We start from the raw sequence: 18,786 nt of genomic DNA on the forward strand, positions 1-18,786 counted from the left end.
ATTTGTTCCTTCCTCAGTTTCTTTCATCAAGGTCTTACAATGTTCAGTATACAGATCTTTCACCTTTTTGGTTAAATTTATTCCTAAGTGTTTTATTCTTTTTGATTTTGTTGATGGCAATGTTTTCTTAATTTTTCCTGCTGACAGTTTGTTGTTGGTACACACACAATTGATTTCTGTAGTTTGATTTTCTTCTCTGCAAGCTTGCTGAAATAATTTAGTAGTTCTAACAGCATTTTGGTAGAATCTCTAGGGTTTCCTAGAGACAGTGTTGTGACATCTGCAAATAGAGACAGTTTTACTTCTTCATTTTCAATTTGGATGATTTTATTTCTTTTTTCTGGCCTGACTGTTCTGGCTAGGATGTCCAATACTTTGTTGAATTCTTGTTTTGTTGCTGATCTTAGAGGAAAAGCTTTTCACTACTGAGTATGTTAATTGTGGACTTGTTGTATATGGCCTTTATTATGTTGAGGTACGTTCCTTCTCTACCCAGTTTGTTGAGAGTTTTTATCATGTATGATGTTGAATTTTATCTATTGCTTTTTCTGTATCTATTGAGATGACCATATTATTTTTATCCTTCATTTTGTTAATGTGGTATATCACACTGATTGTCAGATGTTGAAAGCCTGGAATAATATCTCAGAGCCATACATACGGGGTAGTACATGTCTATGTAAAACATCTAGCCTAACATCTGCTGCTTTATAGATGATAAAGTGTCAGAAACACATTAATCAAGTCAATGAAGTTATATTTGGTTAATAGTACCCAAGAAAGAAACACTTAGAATATTCTGATAGGTTTAATGTATGAGGATTTTCTAATATAGAAAATTGGTACCTGCACATTGCATATGAAGGCATATGGGACCGAGACCTAAAATCAAGTTATCACTTCATTAAATAGACAAGACAATTGCAGTAACGTAGGTAGAGAACTGAGGGTACTGTGAATTATCTCTGTAGGACTTACTTCAAGGTCATGTAGTTCATTAATTGCTGTATAAGGAAAGACCTTTATAAAGCTGCACCATGGCAATGTAGTTTTTATTTGTATTTTTTTTCCCCATAGCTAAAAATCCACTAATTTGTATCAGTTTCCACATTTATGGAGGAAGAAATTGTGAGGAATTGCTGTGGGTTCTGGTTGAGTCTGTTCAATAGGAAAAATTTTTAATTTATGATTATTTTCTCTATAAAGGTATAGCAAATGAATCTAAAAAATTATATGGAGCCCAGTTCCACCCTGAAGTTGGCCTTACAGAAAATGGGAAAGTAATACTGAAAAATTTCCTCTTCGACATAGCTGGGTGCAGTGGGACCTTCACTGTGCAGAACAGAGAACTTGAGTGCATTCGAGAGATCAAAGAGAGAGTTGGCACATCAAAAGTTTTGGTAAGCAATTTACATCTGAAAGTGTATAAATTTATGTCAGTGATATTAGAACTCAGAGTTGGCTTACTCAGCATAGCCCTTAAATTTTGACTGGGTGATCATGTGCTTTTGAGTTGCACTGTTTCAGAGTGCTCTTTCAGTTACCATACATACCTTTCTTACAGACAGTGTTTTTTTGTTTTTGTTTTTTTGTTTTGTTTTTTTAGCTCTGCTGCACAGCTTGTGGGATTTTAGTTCCCCGACCAGGGATTGAACCTGGGTCCTTGGCAGTGAGCATGGAGTCCTTACCACTGGACCGCCAGGGAATTCCCCAAACAGTGTTTTTAGGTAGTGATTTAAGCTGATAACTTATCTTCTTTTTCCTTATTCTACTCAGTTTGAATTTTCATTTCACCCTGTAGGTTTTGCTCAGTGGTGGAGTAGACTCAACAGTTTGTACAGCTTTGTTGAATCGTGCTTTGAACCAAGAGCAAGTCATTGCTGTGCACATTGATAATGGCTTTATGAGAAAACGAGAAAGTCAGTCTGTTGAAGAGGCCCTCAAAAAGCTTGGAATTCAAGTCAAAGGTATTGAACTCCAGAAAAGTTAATTTACATGTCAGAACTTGTTTAGTCAAATCTAGCGTATGATTAAGTGAGCACACTGCCTTAACTAAGTACAGTTTTTCCACTAAGCTTATGATTGAAAATGTTTTTTATTTTTACCTTGTAATTACTTTTGGTTCAAGAGGGGGCACAGTATAAATTTGGAAACTTGATTACTCCTAATGTTATATATAGATCAGTAAGCTACCTTTTTCCAGCTACTATTCTGTTCTTTCTGTTCATCTTCTTAGGCCTTAACTGCTTTTACATTTGTGGATATCTTTTATACTTTAAAAAAACAAGATGTAAGCAATAGCTATAATGAAATTAAGTCAGTAGTTCAATGATATAAACTACATATTATTGATTTAATTGGAATTGATACCAAAAGGTTGAGTAAAATGAAGAGTTAAACATGTAGTTAAACATGAAGTAAAGATGAGTCTATTTCTATCTCCTTTGGAAACGTCACTAAAATAACAGTGCAGGCATAAAACAAGTATAATGCCAGAAGGATGAGGAATAGGGAGGAGGTAATAGGAGTCTGATGGTTCAAACAAAATGTTGGCAAGTGAAAAGCAGATGGATTATGCAGATTTTGTCTCTTAAGCTAATGAAGCTTTCTGGACTGCTCACTAGCCAAGCCTTTTCCAAAATCTGGGGAAGGACCCTAGTAGTATCTTCCCATAGTTACAATTTTTGTGCAGTTTGCAAGTAAGATATTTTAATAATTTGCAGTTAATTTAGATTACTTTTTCTTTCCACTCTAACTTGCTCTCTTTTGGGTGGTTTGGTAGTGGCTGCAGGCATTTTGGGATTATACTAAGAAAACATTGAGTTGGGGATACATTTAGTCTGGGTCTGATGCTATATTTGTGATTTGCAGTGTTTCTGTGTATAGTTGATAGATAGTTTGTGTTAGCCGTGCTAGTATTAACTTGAGATTTAAAAAATGCCTGATTTGTTATTCTTTTTTTACATCTTTATTGAAGTATAATTGCTTTACAATGGTGTGTTAGTTTCTGCTTTATAACAGAGTGAATCAATGATACATATACATATGTTCCCATATCTCTTCCCTCTTGCGACTCCCTCCCTCCCACCCTCCCTATCCCACCCCTCTAGGTGGTCACAAAGAACCAAGCTGATCTCCTTGTGCTATGCGGCTGCTTCCTACTAGCTATCTATTTTACGTTTGGTAGTGTATGTATGTCCATGCCACTCTCACTTTGTCAGAACTTACCCTTCCCCCTCCCCATATCCTCAAGTCCATCCTCTAGTAGGTCTGTGTCTTTTATCCTGTCTTATCCCTAGGTCCTTCGTGACATTTTTTTTTCTTAAATTCCATATATATGTGTTAGCATGCGGTATTTGTCTTTCTCTCTCTGACTGACTTCACTCTGTATGACAGACTCTAGGTCCATCCACCTCATTACAAATAGCTCAATTTCGTTTCTTTTTAAGGCTGAGTAATATTCCATTGTATATATGTGCCACATCTTCTTTATCCATTCATCCAAAGATGGACACTTAGGTTGTTTCCAGCTCCGGGCTATTGTAAATAGAGCTGCAGTGAACATTTTGGTACATGACTCTTTTTGAATTATGGTTCTCTCAAGGTATATGCCCTGTAGTGGGATTTCTGGGTCATATGGTAGTTCTATTTGTAGTTTTTAAAGCAACCTCCATACTGTTCTCCATAGTGGCTGTACCAATTCACATTCCCACCAGCAGTCCAAGAGTGTTCCTGTTTCTCCACACCCTCTCCAGCATTTATTGTTTCTAGATTTTTTGATGATGGCCATTCTGACTGGTGTGAGATATCTCATTGTCATTTTGATTTGCATTTCTCTAATGATTAATGATGTTGAGCATTCTTTCATGTGTTTGTTGGAACTCTTCTTTGGAGAAATGTCTACTTAGGTCTTCTGCCCATTTTTGGATTGGGTGGTTTGTTTTTTTGTTATTGAGCTGCATGAGCTGCTTTTAAATTTTGGAGATTAATCCTTTGCAGTTGCTTCATTTGCAAATATTTTCTCCCATTCTGAGGGCTGTCTTTTGGTCTCGTTTATGGTTTCCTTTGCTGTGCAAAAGCTTTGAAGTTTCATTAGGTCCCATTTGTTTATTTTTGTTATTTCCATTTCTCTAGGAGATGCGTCAAAAAGGATCTTGCTGTGGTTTATGTCATAGAGTGTTCTGCCTATGTTTTCCTCTAAGAGTTTGATAGTTTCTGGCCTTACATTTAGGTCTTTAATCCATTTTGAGCTTATTTTTGTGTATGGTGTTAGGGAGTGATCTAATCTCATACTTTTACATGTACCTGTCCAGTTTCCCCAGCACCACTTATTGAAGAGGCTGTCCTTTCTCCAGTGTACATTCCTGCCTCCTTTATCAAAGATAAGGTGACCATATGTGTGTGGGTTTATCTCTGGGCTTTCTATAGTATTCCACTGATCTATATTTCTGTTTTTGTGCTGTCTTGATTACTGTAGCTTTGTAGTGTAGTCTGAAGTCATGGAGGCTGATTCCTCCAGCTCTGTTTTTTGTTCTCAAGATTTCTTTGGCTATTTGGGGTCTTTGGTGTTTCCATACAAATTGTGAAATTTTTTGTTCTAGTTCTGTGAAAAATGCCAGTGGTAGTTTGATAGGGATTGCATTGAATCTGTAGATTGCTTTGGGTAGTAGAGTCATTTTCACAATGTTGATTCTTCCAGTCCAAGAACACAGTATATCTTTGCATCTATTTGTATCATCTTTCATTTCTTTCATCAGTGTCTTATAATTTTCTGAATACAGGTCTTTTGTCTCCTTAGGTAGGTTTATTCCTAGATATTTTATTCTTTTTCTGGCAGTGGTAAATGGGAGTGTTTCCTTCATTTCTCTTTCAGATTTTTCATCATTAGTGTATAGGAATGCCAGAGATTTCCGTGCATTACCTTTGTATCCTGCTACTTTACCAAATTCATTGATTAGCTCTAGTAGTTTACTGGTAGCATCTTTAGGATTCTCTATGTATAATATCATGTCATCTGCAAACAGTGACAGCTTTACTTCTTCTTTTCCGATTTGGATTCCTTTTATTTTCTTTTCTTCTCTGATTGCTGTGGCTAAAACTTCCAAAACTATGTTGAATAAGAGTGGTGAGAGTGGGCAACCTTGTCTTGTTCCTATCTTAGTGGAAATGGTTTCAGTTTTTCACCATTGAGGACGATGTTGGCTGTGGGTTTGTCATATATTGCCTTTATTATGTTGAGGAAAGTTCCCTCTATGCCTACTTTCTGGAGGGTTTTTATCATAAATGGGTGTTCAGTTTTGTCGAAAGCTTTTTCTGTAGCTATTGAGATGACCATATGGTTTTTCTCCTTCAATTTGTTAGTATGGTGTATCACATAGATTGATTTGCATATAATGAAGAATCCTTGCATTCCTGGAATAAACCCCACTTGATCATGGTGTATGATCCTGTTAATGTGCTGTTGGATTCTGTTTTCTAGTATTTTGTTGAGGATTTTTGCATCTATGTTCATCAGTGATATTGGCCTGTAGTTTTCTTTCTTTGTGATATCCTTGTCTGGTTTTGGTATCAGGGTGATGGTGGCCTCGTAGAATGAGTTTGGTAGTGTTCCTCCCTCTGCTATATTTTGGAAGAATTTGAGAAGGATAGGTGTTAGCTCTTCTCAGAATGTTTGAAAGAATTTGCCTGTGAAGCCATCTGGTCCTGGGCGTTTGTTTGTTGGAAGATTTTTAATCACAGTTTCAATTTCAGTGCTTGTGATTGGTCTGTTCATATTTTCTATTTCTTCCTGAGTCAGTCTTGGCAGGTTGTGCATTTTCAAGAATTTGTCCATTTCTTCCAGGTTGTCCATTTTATTGGCATAGAGTTGCTTATAGTAATCTCTCATGATCTTTTGTATTTCTACAGTGTCAGTTGTTCCTTCTCCTTTTTCATTTCTAATTCTATTGATTTGAGTCTTCTTTTTTTTCTTGATGAGTCTGGCTAATGGTTTATCAATTTTGTTTATCTTCTCAAAGAACCAGCTTTTAGTTTTATTGATCTTTGCTATCGTTTTCTTCATTTCTTTTTCATTTATTTCTGATCTGATATTTATGATTTCTTTCCTTTTGCTAAGTTTGGGTTTTTTTAATTCTTCTTTCTCTAATTGCTTTAGGTGCCAGGTTAGGTTGTTTATTTGAGATGTTTCCTGTTTCTTAAGGTAGGACTGTATTGCTATAAATTTCCCTCTTAGAACTGCTTTTGCTGCATCCCATAGTTTTTGGGTCGTCGTGTCTCCATTGTCATTTGTTTCTAGGTATGTTTTTATTTCCTCTTTGATTTCTTCAGTGATCACGTCATATCAAGTAGTGTATTGTTTAGCCTCCATGTGTTTGTATTTTTTACAGATCTTTTCCTGTAATTGATATCTAGTCTCATAGTGTTGTGGTCGGAAAAGATACTTCATACAATTTCAATTTCCTTAAATTTACCGAGGCTTGATTTGTGACCCAATATATGATCTATCCTGGAGAATATTCCATGAGCACTTGAGAAAAATGTGTATTTGGTTGTTTTTGGATGGAATGTCCTACAAATATCAATTAAGTCCATCTTGTTTAATGTATCATTTAAAGCTTGTGTTTGCTTATGTTTTCTCGTTTTGGATGATCTGTCCATTGGTGAAAGTGAAGTTTTAAAGTCCCCCACTATGAATGTGTTACTGTCGATTCCCCCGCTCCTTTTTTTTTTTTTTGCGGTACATGGCCCTCTCAGTGTTGTGGTCTCTCCTGTTGTGGAGCACAGGCTCCGGACGTGAAGGCTCAGTGGCCATCACTCACGGGCCTAGCCGCTACGTGGCATTTGGTACCTTCCTAGACCAGGGCATGCACCCGTGTCCCCTGCATTGGGAGGTGGATTCTCAACCACTGCGCCACCAGGGAAGCCCCGATTTCTCCTTTTATGGCTGTTAGTATTTCCCTTATGTATTGAGGTGCTCCTATGTTGGGAGCATAAATAATTACAATTGTTATATCTTCTTCTTAGATCGATCCTTTGATCCTTATGTAATGTCCTTTTTTGTGTCTTCTAGTAGTCTTTATTTTTTATTTATTTGTTTTAATATAATTAATTGATTAATTAATTTCTGGCTGCGTTGGGTCTTTGTTGCTGCCCGTGGGCTTTCTCTAGTTGTGGCGAGCGGGGGCTGCTCTTCATTGTGGTGTGCGGGCTTCTCATTGCGGTGGCTTCTCTTGTTGCGGAGCACAGGCTCTAGGTGCGCGGGCTTCAGTAGTTGTGGCTCGTGGTCTCAGCAGTTGTGGCTCACGTGCTCTAGAGCTCAGGCTTCAGTAGTTGCGACGCATGGGATTAGTTGCTCCATGGCATGTGGGATCTTCCCGGACCAGGGCTCGAACCCGTGTCCCCTGCACTGGCAGGCGGATTCTTAACCACTGCGCCACCAGGGAAGTCCTAGTAGTCTTTATTTTAAAGTCTATTTTGTCTGATATGAGAATTGCTACTCCAGCTTTCTTTTGCTTTCCATTTGCATGGAATATCTTTTTCCAACCCCTTACTTTCAGTCTGTATGTGTTTCTAGGTCTGAAGTGGGTCTCTTGTAGACAGCATATATATGGGTCTTGTTTTTGTATCCATTCAGCCAGTCTGTGACTTTTGGTGGGAGCATTTAATCCATTTACATTTAAGGTAATTATTGATATGTAAGTTCCTTTTCCCATTTTCTTAATTGTTTTGGGTTTGTTTTTGTAGGTCTTTTCCTTCTCTTGTGTTTCTTGCCTAGAGAAGATCCTTTAGCTTTTGTTGTAAAGCTGTTTTGGTGGTGCTGAACCCTCTCAGCTTTTGCTTGTCTGTAAAGGTTTTAATTTGTGCATCAAATCTGAATGAGATCCTTGCTGGGTAGAGTAATCTTGGTTGTAGGTTTTTCTCCTTCATCACTTTAAATATGTCCTGCCACTCCCTTCTGGCTTGCTGAGTTTCTGCTGAAAGATCTGCTGTTAACCTTATGGGGATTCCCTTGTGTGTTATTTGTTGTTTTTCCCTTGCTGCTTTTAATATGTTTTCTTTGTATTTAATGTTTGACAGTTGGATTAATATGTGTCTTGGTGTATTTCTCCTTGGATTTATCCTGTATGGGACTCTGTGCTTCCTGTACTTGATTACCTATTTCCTTTCACATATTAGGGAACTTTTCAACTATAATCTCTTTAAATATTTTCTCAGTCCCTTTCTTTTTCTCTTCTTCTTCTGGAACCCCTATAATTCGAATGTTGGTGCGTTTAATGTTGTCCCAGAGGTCTCTGAGACTGTCCTCTGTTCGTTTCATTCTTTTTTCTTTATTTTGCTCTGCAGCAGTTATTTCCACTATTTTATTTTCCAGGTCACTTATCCGTTCTTCTGCCTCAGTTATTCTGCTATTGATCCCTCCTAGAGAATTTTAAATTTCATTTATTATGTTGTTCATTGTTGCTTGTTTCATCTTTAGTTCTAGGTCCTTGTTAAATGTTTCTTGCATTTTCTCTATTCTACTTCCAAGATTTTGGATCATCTTTACTATCATTCTGAATTCTTTTTCAGGTAGACTGCCTATTTCCTTCTCATTTGTTAGGTCTGGTGGGTTTTTATCTTGCTCCTTCATTTGCTATATGTTTTTCTTTCTTCTCATTTTGCTTATCTTACTGTGTTTGGGTCTCCTTTTTGCAGGCTACAGGTTCATAGTTCCCATTGTTTTTGGTGTCTGTCCCCAGTGCCTCAAGTTGGTTTAGTGTGTTGTGTAGGCTCCCTGGTGCAGGGGAGTAGTGCCTGTGTTCTGGTGGATGATGCTGGATCTTGTCTTTCTGGTGGGCATGTCCACATCTGGTTGTGTGTTTTGGGGTGTCTGTGGCCTTATTACAATTTTAGGCAGCCTCTCTGCTAATAGATGAGATTGTGTTCCTGTTTTGCTAGTTGTTTGGCATAGGGTGTCCAGCACTGTAGCTTGTTGGTTGTTGAGTGAAGTTGGGTGTTGGTGTTGAGATGGAGATCTCTGGGAGATTTTTGCCGTTTGATATTACTTGGAGCTGGGAGGTCTCTTGTGGACCAGTATCCTGAAGTTGGCTCTCCCACCTCAGAGGCACAGCACTGACTCCTGGCTGCAGGACCAAGAGCCTTGCATCCACACGGCTCAGAATAAAAGGGAGAAAAAGTAGGAAGGGAGGAAGGGGATAAAATAAAATAAAATAAAGTAAGGTAAAATAAAGTAAAGTTATAAAAATAATTATTAAGAAAAAAAAATTTTTTTTAAGTAAAAAAAAAAACGGACAGATAGAACCATAGGACAAATGGTGAAAGCAAAGCTATACAGACAAAATCTCACACAGAAGCATACACATACACACTCACAAAAACAGGAAAAGGGGAAAAAAAAATAAGTTTTGCTTTCAAAGTCCACCTCCTCAATTTGGGATGATTCGTTGTCTATTCAGGTATTCCACAGATGCAGGGTACATCAGGTTGATTGTGGAGATTTAATCCGCTGCTCCTGAGGCTGCTGGGAGAGATTTCCCTTTCTCTACTTTGTTCGCACAGCTCCCGGGGTTCAGCTTTGGATTTGGCCCTGCCTCTGTGTGTAGGTCGCCGGAGGGCATCTGTTCTTCGCTCAGACAGGATGGGGTTAAAGGAGCTGCTGATTCGGGGGCTCTGGCTCACTGAGGCGGGGGGTGGGAGGGAGGGGTGCAGAGTGCGGGGCTAGCCTGCGGTGGCAGAGGCCAGCGTGACATTGCACCAGCCTGAGGTGCGCCGTGCGTCCTCCCAGGGAAGTTGTCCTTGGTTCTTGGGACCCTCGCAGTGGCGGGCTGCACCAGTTCCCCGGAAGGGGGGTGTGGAGAGTGACCTGTGCTTGAACACAGGCTTCTTGGTGGCGGCAGCGGCAGCCTTAGCGTCTCATGCCCGTCGCTGGGGTCCGCGCTGTTAGCCGTGGTTCGCACCCGTCTCTGGAGCTCCTTTAAGCAGCGCTTTTAATCCCCTCTCCTTGCGCACCAGGAAACAAAGAGGGAAGAAAAAGTCTCTTACCTCTTCAGCAGGTCCAGACTTTTTCCCAGACTCCGTCCCGGCTAGCCATGGTGCACTAACCCCTTCAGGCTGTGTTCACGCCGCCAGTCCTCCCCATTCGATCAGACCAAAGCCCGAGCCTCAGCTCCCAGCCCCGCCCACCCCGGCGGGTGAGCAGACAAGCCTCTCGGGCTGGTGAGTGCTGGTCAGCACCGATCCTCTGTGGGAATCTTTCCGCTTTGTCCTCCGCACCCCTGTTGGTGCGCTCTCCTCCGTGGCTCTGAAGCTCCCCCCCGTCCACCCCCCATAGTCTCTGCCCATGAAGGGGCTTCTAGTGTGTGGAAACCTTTTCTCCTTCATGGCTCCCTCCCACTGGTGCAGGTCCCATCCCTATTCTTTTGTCTCTGTTTGTTCTTTTTTCTTTTGCCCTACCCTGGTATGTGGTGAGTTTCTTGCCTTTTGGGAGGTCTGAGGTCTTCTGCCAGCGTTCAGTAGGTGTTCTGTAGGAGTTGTTCGACGTGTAGATGAATATCTGATGTATCTGTGGGGAGGAAGGTGGTCTCCGCGTCTTACTCTTCCACCATCTTCCCCCTCCCCTGATTTGTTATTCTTTTTCTTGAAGAGGACCTCCAAATTGTTTAAGTTTCAGCTCTACAAAAACCTGCATCTGTCCTTCTTAACTGACATAGTAGAATGGAAGACTCCAAAACCTTGGGGTGTGGGGTCAGGGATGGAAGCCAACAAAACAGAAGACTTACGTGTAGGCTCAGGAGTTGGAAACATTGACTCCCCTATGGGGCGTGGTTCACTGGGTTAGCCTAAAATGGATTGGTTAAAAATCTGAGAAGCAGATCCTTTTTCCTTAAAACAGGAACACATTGCTGCTATCCCTCCTTATCAGAAGACTGTGGATTTATTCTCTAGAGACTCTAGGCTAAACAAGAGAGAATTTGGTCTTGGGCATATCAATACCAGGCATCGCTGAGGGTGGAAGTAAGATGAAGTAAAAATGTTATGTACTGTATGGTATCTCCCTCCCCCTTTCCACTTCCTCTATTCAAACTATCACAATGCTGATAAGCAGGAAATAGGAGGTGTCTTCTCTGGGTAATTAACCAGCTTAAGAGAAAGACCTACAAATTCACTGGTGTCCTCCAGTGAAGTAGCCAGGTGCCTTGGCATCTTATAGTGAAGCCCATCAATTGTTCAGCCTTGCTGCCAAATAAAGGTCCTAGTTTTTTAAATTCTTTGCTCTTTAGAAGGACAGCCAGGGGTGACGTTTGAGTGGGAGGCGGGGCCTAAGCTCAGGACACATGCAGCCAGAAAAGACCTTCGGGGCAGGGCCTAGGCAGGGCGCTGTTCAGGCATGGGGTGGGGCCTCTGCTTAGGACCTCTGTGGAAGGAGAGAGGCAGCACGGCCAACAGGGGGCCTCTGGAGTGTGGGGTTTGGAGAGACAGCAGAAGGAAGAAGAACTACAATCCTGCAGCCTGTGGAACAAAAACCACCTTCACAGAAAGACAGACAAAATGAAAAGGCAGAGGACTGTGTACCAGATGAAGGAACAAGATAAAACCCCAGAAAAACAATTAAATGAAGTGAAGATAGGGAACCTTCCAGAAAAAGAATTCAGAATAATGATAGTGAAGATGATCCAGGACCTTGGAAAAAGAATGGAGGCAAAGAGCGAGACAATCCAGGAAATGTTTAACTAAGACCTAGAAGAATTAAAGAACAAACCTAGAAGAATTAAAGAACAAACGAACAGAGATGAACAATACAATAACTGAAATGAAAAATATACTAGAAGGAAACAATAGCAGAATAACTGAGGCTGAAGAACAGATAAGTGACCTGGAAGACAGAATGGTGGAATTCACTGCCATGGAACAGAATAAAGAAAAAAGAAATGGAAAGAAATGAAGACAGCCTAAGAGACCTCTGGGACAACATTAAATGCACCAACATTCACATTATATATTCTCCCAGAAGGAGAACAGAGAGATAAAGGACCCGACAAAATATTTGAAGAGATTATAATAAAAAATTTCCCTAACATGGGATAGGAAAATGCCACCCAAGTCCAGGAAGCGCAGAGAGTCCCAGGCAGGATAAACCAAAGAGAAACACGCTGAGACACATAGGAAGCAAATTGACAAAAATTAAAGACAAAGAAATATTATTGAAAACAACAAGGGAAAAATGACAAAGAACATACAAAGGAACTCCCATAAGGTTAACAGCTGATTTCTCAGCAGAAACTCTACAAGCCAGAAAAGAGTGGCAGGATATATTTAAAGTGATGAAAGGGAAGAACCTACAATCAAGATTACTCTAGCCAGCAAGGATCTCATTCAGATTCGGCGGAGAAATCAAAAGCTTTACAGAGAAGCAAAAGCTAAGAGAATTCAGCACCACCAAACCAGCTCTACAACAAATGCTAAAGGAACTTCTCTAGGTGGGAAACACAAGAGAAGATAAGGACCTACAGAAACAAACCCAAAACAATTAAGAAAATGGTAATAGGAATGTACATATCGATAATTACCTTAAACGTGAATGGATTAAATGCTCCAAACAAAAGACACAGGCTTGCTGAAACGATAAAAAAGCAAGACCCATATATATGCTGTCTACAAGAGACCCACTTCAGACCTACAGACACAAACAGATTGAAAGTGAGGGGATGGAAAACGATACTCCATGCAAATGGAAACCAAAGGAAAGCTGGATAGCAATACTCATATCAGATAAAATAGACTGTAAAATAAAGAATGTTGCAAGAGACAAGGAAGGTCACCATATAATGATCGAGGGATCAATCCAAGAATATATAACAATTATAAATGTATATGCACCCAACATAGGAGCACCTCAGTACATAAGACGAATGCTAACAGCTATAAAAGAGGAAATTGACAGTAACACAGTAATAGTGAGGGACTTTAACACCTCATTACACCAATGGACAGATCATCCTGACAGAAAATTAATAAGAAAACACAAGCTTTAAACGACATTGTAGACAAGATAGAGTTAATTAATAATTATAGGACATTCCATTCAAAAACAGCAGATTACACTTTCTTCTCAAGTGCACACAGAACATTCTCCAGGTTAGATCACATCTTGGGTCACAAATCAAGCCTTGGCAAATTTAAGAAAATTTAAATCATATCAAGTATCTTTTCCGACCACAGTGTTATGAATTAGAATTCAATTTCATGGAAAAAATGTTAAAAAACACAAACACATGGAAGCTAAACAATAAGTTAAATAACCAAGAGGTCACTGAAGAAATCAAAGAGGAAATCAGAAAATACCTAGAGACAAATGACAACAAAAACACGACAATCCAAAACCTATGGGATGTGGCGAAAGCAGTTCTAAGAGGGAAGTTTATGGCAATACAATCCTATCTCAGGAAACAAGAAAAATCTCAAATAAACAATCTAACCTTACACCTAAAGGAACTAGAGAAAGACGAACAAACAAAACCCAGTTAGTAGAAGGAAAGAAATCATTTTCAGATCAGAAATAAATGAAAAAAAGTGGGGGGGGGGATGCTAGCAAAGATCAATAAAACTAAAAGCTGGTTCTTTGAGAAGATAAACAAAATTGATAAACCTTTAGCCAGACTTATCAAGAAAAAGAGGGAGAGGAGTCAAATCAATAAAATTAGCAATGAAAAAGGTAACGTTACAGTGGACAGCGCAGAAATACTAACCATGCTAAGAGACTGCTACAAGCAACTCTGTGCCAATAAAATGGACAACCTAGAAGAAATGGACAACTTCTTAGTAAGGAATAACCTTCCAAGACTGAACCAGGAAGAAACAGAAAATATGAATAGATCAATCACAAGTAATGAAATTGAAACTGTGATTAACAATCTTCCAGCAAAGAAAAGTCCAGGACCACATGGCTTCACAGGTGAATTCTCCCAAGCATTTAGAGAAGAGCTAACACCCATCCTTCTCAAACTCTTCCAAAAAATTGCAGAGGAAGGAACACTCCCAAACTCATTGTATGAGGCCGCCATCACCCTGACACCAAAACCAGCCAAAGATACTACAAAAAAAGAAAATTACAGACCAATATCACTGATGAATGTAGATGCAAAAATCCTCAACAACATACTAGCAAATAGAATCCAACAACATATTAAAAGTATCATACAGCATGATCAATTGGGATTTATCCCAGCGTTGCAAGGATTCTTCAATATAAACAAATCAATAAATGTAATACACTGTATTAACAAATTGAAAAATACAAACCATATGATCATCTCAATAGATGCAGAAAAAGCTTTTGACAAAAGTCAACATCATTTATGCTAAAAATAAAAAACTGTTCAGAAAGTGGGCATAGAGATAACCTATCTGAACATAATAAAGGCTGTATACGACAAACCCACAGCAAACATCATTCTCAATGGTGAAAAACTGAAAGCATTTCCTCTAAGACTAGGAACGAGACAAGGATGTCCACTCTCACTGCTGTTATTCAAAACAGTTTTAGAAGTCCTAGCCATGGCAACCAGAGAAGAAAAAGAAATAAAAGGAATACAAACTGGAAAAGAAGAAGTAAAACTCACTGCAGATGACATGATACTTATACTTAGAAAATCCTAAAGATGCCACCAGAAGACTACCAGAGCTAGTCAGTCTGGTAAAGTTGCAGGATACAAAATTAATGCACTGAATCCTCTTGCATTCCTATACACTAACAACAAAAGATCAGAAAGTGAAATTAAGGACAGAATTCCATTCACCATTACAACAAATAGAATAAAATACCTAGGAAAAAACCTAGCAAAGGAGTTTAAAGACCTGTACTCAGGCGGCTAACACCATGGACCCCAGAGATGGGCATGAGATGCTAAGGCTGCTTCTGCAGCCACCAAGAAGCCTGTGTGCAAGCACAGGTCACTATCCACACTGTCCCTCCCGGGAGCCTGTGTAGCCTGCCACTGCCACAGTTCCGTGATCCAGGGACAACTTCCCTGGGAGAACACATGGCATGCCTCAGACTGGTGCATCGTCACTCTGGCCTCTGCTGCGGTAGGCTCACCCCGCATTCCATACCCCTGCATCCCCCTGGCCTGAGTGAGCCACAGCCCCCGAATCAGCTGCTCCTTTAAGCCCGTCCTGTCTGAGTGAAGAACAGATGCCCTCAGGTGGCCTACACGCAGAGGCGGGTTCAAATCCAAAGTTGAACCCCAGGAGCTGTGTGAACAAAGAAGAGAAAGGGGAATTTCTCCCAGCAGCCTCGGGAGCAACGGATTAAATCTCCACAATGAACTTGATGTAGCCTGCATCTGTGGAATACCTGAATAGACAAGGAATCATCCCAAATTGAGGAGGTGGACTTTGGGAGCAATGACATATATATTTTTTTCTGCTTTTCTCTTTTTGTGAGGGTGTATGTGTATGCTTTTGTGTGTGATTTCGTCTGTATAGCTTTGCTTTTACCATTTGTCCTAGGCATCTGTCTGTCCGTTTTTCTTTTTTTTCAATTACTTAAAATAATTTTTTTAATAATTTTTTATTTTAATAACTTTATTTTATTTTATTTTATCTTCTTTCTTTCTTTCTCTTTCTTTTCTTTCTTCTCTCCCTTCCTTCCTTACTTTCTTTCTTCTCTCTCTTTCTTTCTTTCCTTTCTTTCTCTTTCTTTCTCTCTCTCTCTCTCTCTCTCTCTCTCTCTCTGCCTTTCTTTCTTCCTTCCTTCCTTTCTTTCTTTCTTCTCTCCCTTTTATTCTGAGCCTTGTGGATGACAGGCTTTTGGTGCCTCAGCCAGGCGTCAGGGCTGAGTCACTGAGGTGGGAGAGCCAAGTTCAGGACACTGGTCCACAAGAGACCTCCCAGCTCCAAGTAATATCAAACGGCAAAAATCTCCCAGAGATCTCCATCTCAATGCGAAGACCCAGCTCCACTCAATGACCAGCAAGCTACAGTGCTGGACACCCTATGCCAAACAACTAGCGAGACAGGAGTACAACCCCACCCATTAGCAGAGAGGCTGCCTAAAATCATAATAAGGCCAGAGACACCCCAAAACACACCACCAGACGTGGACCTGCCCTCCAGAAAGACAAGATCCAGCCTCATCCACCAGAATATAGGCACTAGTCTCCTCCACCAGGAAGCCTACACACCCCACTGAACCAACTTTAGCCACTGGGGATAGACACCAAAAACAGCGGGAACTACAAACCTGCAGCCTGCGAAAAGGAGACCCCAAACACAGTAAGTTAAGCAAAATGAGAAGACAGAGAAACACAGAGCAGAGGAAGGAGCAGGGTAAAAACCAACCAGACCTAACAAATGAAGAGGAAATAGGCAGTCTACCTGAAAAAGAATTCAGAATAATGATGGTAAAGATGATCAAAAATCTTGGAAATAGAATGGAGAACATACAAGAAACGTTTAACAAGGACCTAGAAAAACTAAAGATGAAACAAGCAACAATGAACAACACGATAAATGAGATTTAAAATTCTCTAGAAGGGCTCAATAACAGAATAACTGAGGCAAAAGCTCGGATAAGTGACCTAGAAGATAAAATAGTGGAAATAACTACAGAATAAAGCAGAATAAAGAAAAAAGAATGAAAAGAATTGAGGACAGTCAGACCTGTGGGACAACATTAAACACACCAACATTCGAATTCTAGGGATCCCAGAAGAAGGATAGAAAAAGAAAGGGACTGAGAAAATATTTGAAGAGATTATAGTTGAAAAGTTCCCTAATATGGGAAAGGAAATAGTTAATCAAGTCCAGGAAGCACAGAGAGTCCCATACAGGATAAATCCAAGGAGAAACACACCAAGACACATATTAATCCAACTGTCAAAAATTAAATACAAAGAAAAAATATTAAAAGCAGCAAGGGAAAAACAACAAATAACACACCAGAGAATCCCCATAAGGTTAACAGCTGATCTTTCAGCAGAAACTCTGCAAGCCAGAAGTGACTGACAGGACATATTTAAAGTGAAGAAGGAGAAAAACCTGCAACCAAGATTACCCAGCAAGGATCTCACTCAGATTTGGCAGAGAAATTAAAACCTTTACAAACAAGCAAATGCTAAGAGAGTTCAGCACCACCATACCAGCTTTACAACAAATGCTAAAGGAACTTCTCTAGGCAGGAAACACAATAGAAGGAAAACACCTACAATAACAAACCCCAAAATTAAGAAGATGGTAATAGGAACATACATATCGATAATTACCTAAAATGTAAATGGATTAAATGCTCCAACCAAAAGACATAGACTGGCTGATTGGATACAAAAACAAGACCCTTAAATATGCTGTCCACAAGAGACCCACTTCAGACCTAGCGACACATACCCACTATAAGTGAGGGGATGGAAAAAGATATTCCATGCAAATGGAAATCAAAAGAAAGCTGGAGTAACAATTCTCATATCAGACAAAATAGACTTTAAAAAAAAGACTATGACAAGAGACAAAGAAGCATACTACATAATGATCAAAGGATCAATCTAAGAAGATATAACAAATGTAAATATTTATGCACCGAACATAGGAGCACCTCAATACAAAAGGCAAATCCTAACAGCCGTAAAAGAGGAAATCGACAGTAACACAATAATAGTAGGGTACTTTAACACCCCACTTTCACCAATGGACACATCATCCAAAATGAAAATAAAGAAAGAAACACAGCTTTAAATGATACATTAAACAAGATGCACTTAATTGATATTTATAGAACATTCCATCCAAAACCAACAGAATACACAGTCTTCTGAAGTGCTCATGGAACATTCTCCAGGATAGATTATATCTTGGGTCACAAGTCAATCCTTGGTAAATTTAAGAAAATTGAAATCGTATCAAGTATCTTTTCTGACCAGAACGCTATGAAACTAGATATAAGTTACAGGAAGAAATCTGTAAAAAATACAAACACGTGGAGGCTAAACAATACACTCCTTAATAACCAAGAGATCAGTGAAGAAATCAGTGAGGAAATCAAAAAATGCCTAGAGACAAATGACAATGAAAGCACGATGACCCAAAACCTATGGGATGCAGCAAAAGCAATTCTAATAGGGAAGTTTATAGCAATACAATCCTACCTTAAGAAACAAGAAACATCTCAAATAAACAACCTAACCTGGCACCTAAAGCAATTAGAGAAAGAAGAACAAAAAACCCCCAAACTTACCAAAAGGAAAGAAATCATAAAGATTAGATCAGAAATAAATGAAAAAGAAACAAAGGAAATGATAGCAAAGATCAATAAAAGTAAAAGCTGGTTCTTTGAGAAGATAAACAAAATTGATAAACCATTAGCCAGACTCATCAAGAAAAAAAAGGACAAGGTTCAAATCAATAGAATTAGAAATGAAAAAGGAGAAGTAACAACTGACACAGCAGAAATACAAAGGATCATGGGAGAGTACTACAAGCAAGTATATGCCAGTAAAATGGACAACTTGAAAGAAATGGACCAATTCTTAGAAAGATATAACCTTCCAAGACTGAACCAGGAAGAAATAGAAAATATGAACAGACCAATCACAAGCACTGAAATTGAAACTGTGATTAAAAATCTTCCAACAAACAAAAGCCCAGGACCAGATGGTTTCACAGGTGAATTCTATCAAACATTTAGAGAAGAGCTAACACCTATCCTTCTCAAACTCTATATAGCAGAGTGAGGAACACTCCCAAACTCATTCTACAAGGCCTCCATCACCCTGATACCAAAACCAGACAAAGATG

The 18,786-nt window shown here is 39.5% G+C and overlaps 1 protein-coding gene across 2 annotated transcripts in view; it reads left to right on the plus strand.

Annotated features, from left to right (window-relative positions):
• Nucleotides 1-18,786, plus strand: part of GMPS (guanine monophosphate synthase) — a 76,904-nt gene that overhangs the window by 36,720 nt on the left and 21,398 nt on the right. For both annotated transcript variants that reach the window (XM_060099059.1, XM_060099060.1), the window contains exons 6-7: nucleotides 1,207-1,400; nucleotides 1,802-1,967. In XM_060099059.1, coding sequence (XP_059955042.1) covers nucleotides 1,207-1,400; nucleotides 1,802-1,967 — 360 coding nt within the window. The remainder of the gene's footprint in view (nucleotides 1-1,206; nucleotides 1,401-1,801; nucleotides 1,968-18,786) is intronic.

The sequence above is a fragment of the Mesoplodon densirostris genome, chromosome 5 (assembly GCF_025265405.1).
Source record: "Mesoplodon densirostris isolate mMesDen1 chromosome 5, mMesDen1 primary haplotype, whole genome shotgun sequence".
Taxonomy (NCBI): Eukaryota; Metazoa; Chordata; class Mammalia; order Artiodactyla; family Ziphiidae; genus Mesoplodon; species Mesoplodon densirostris.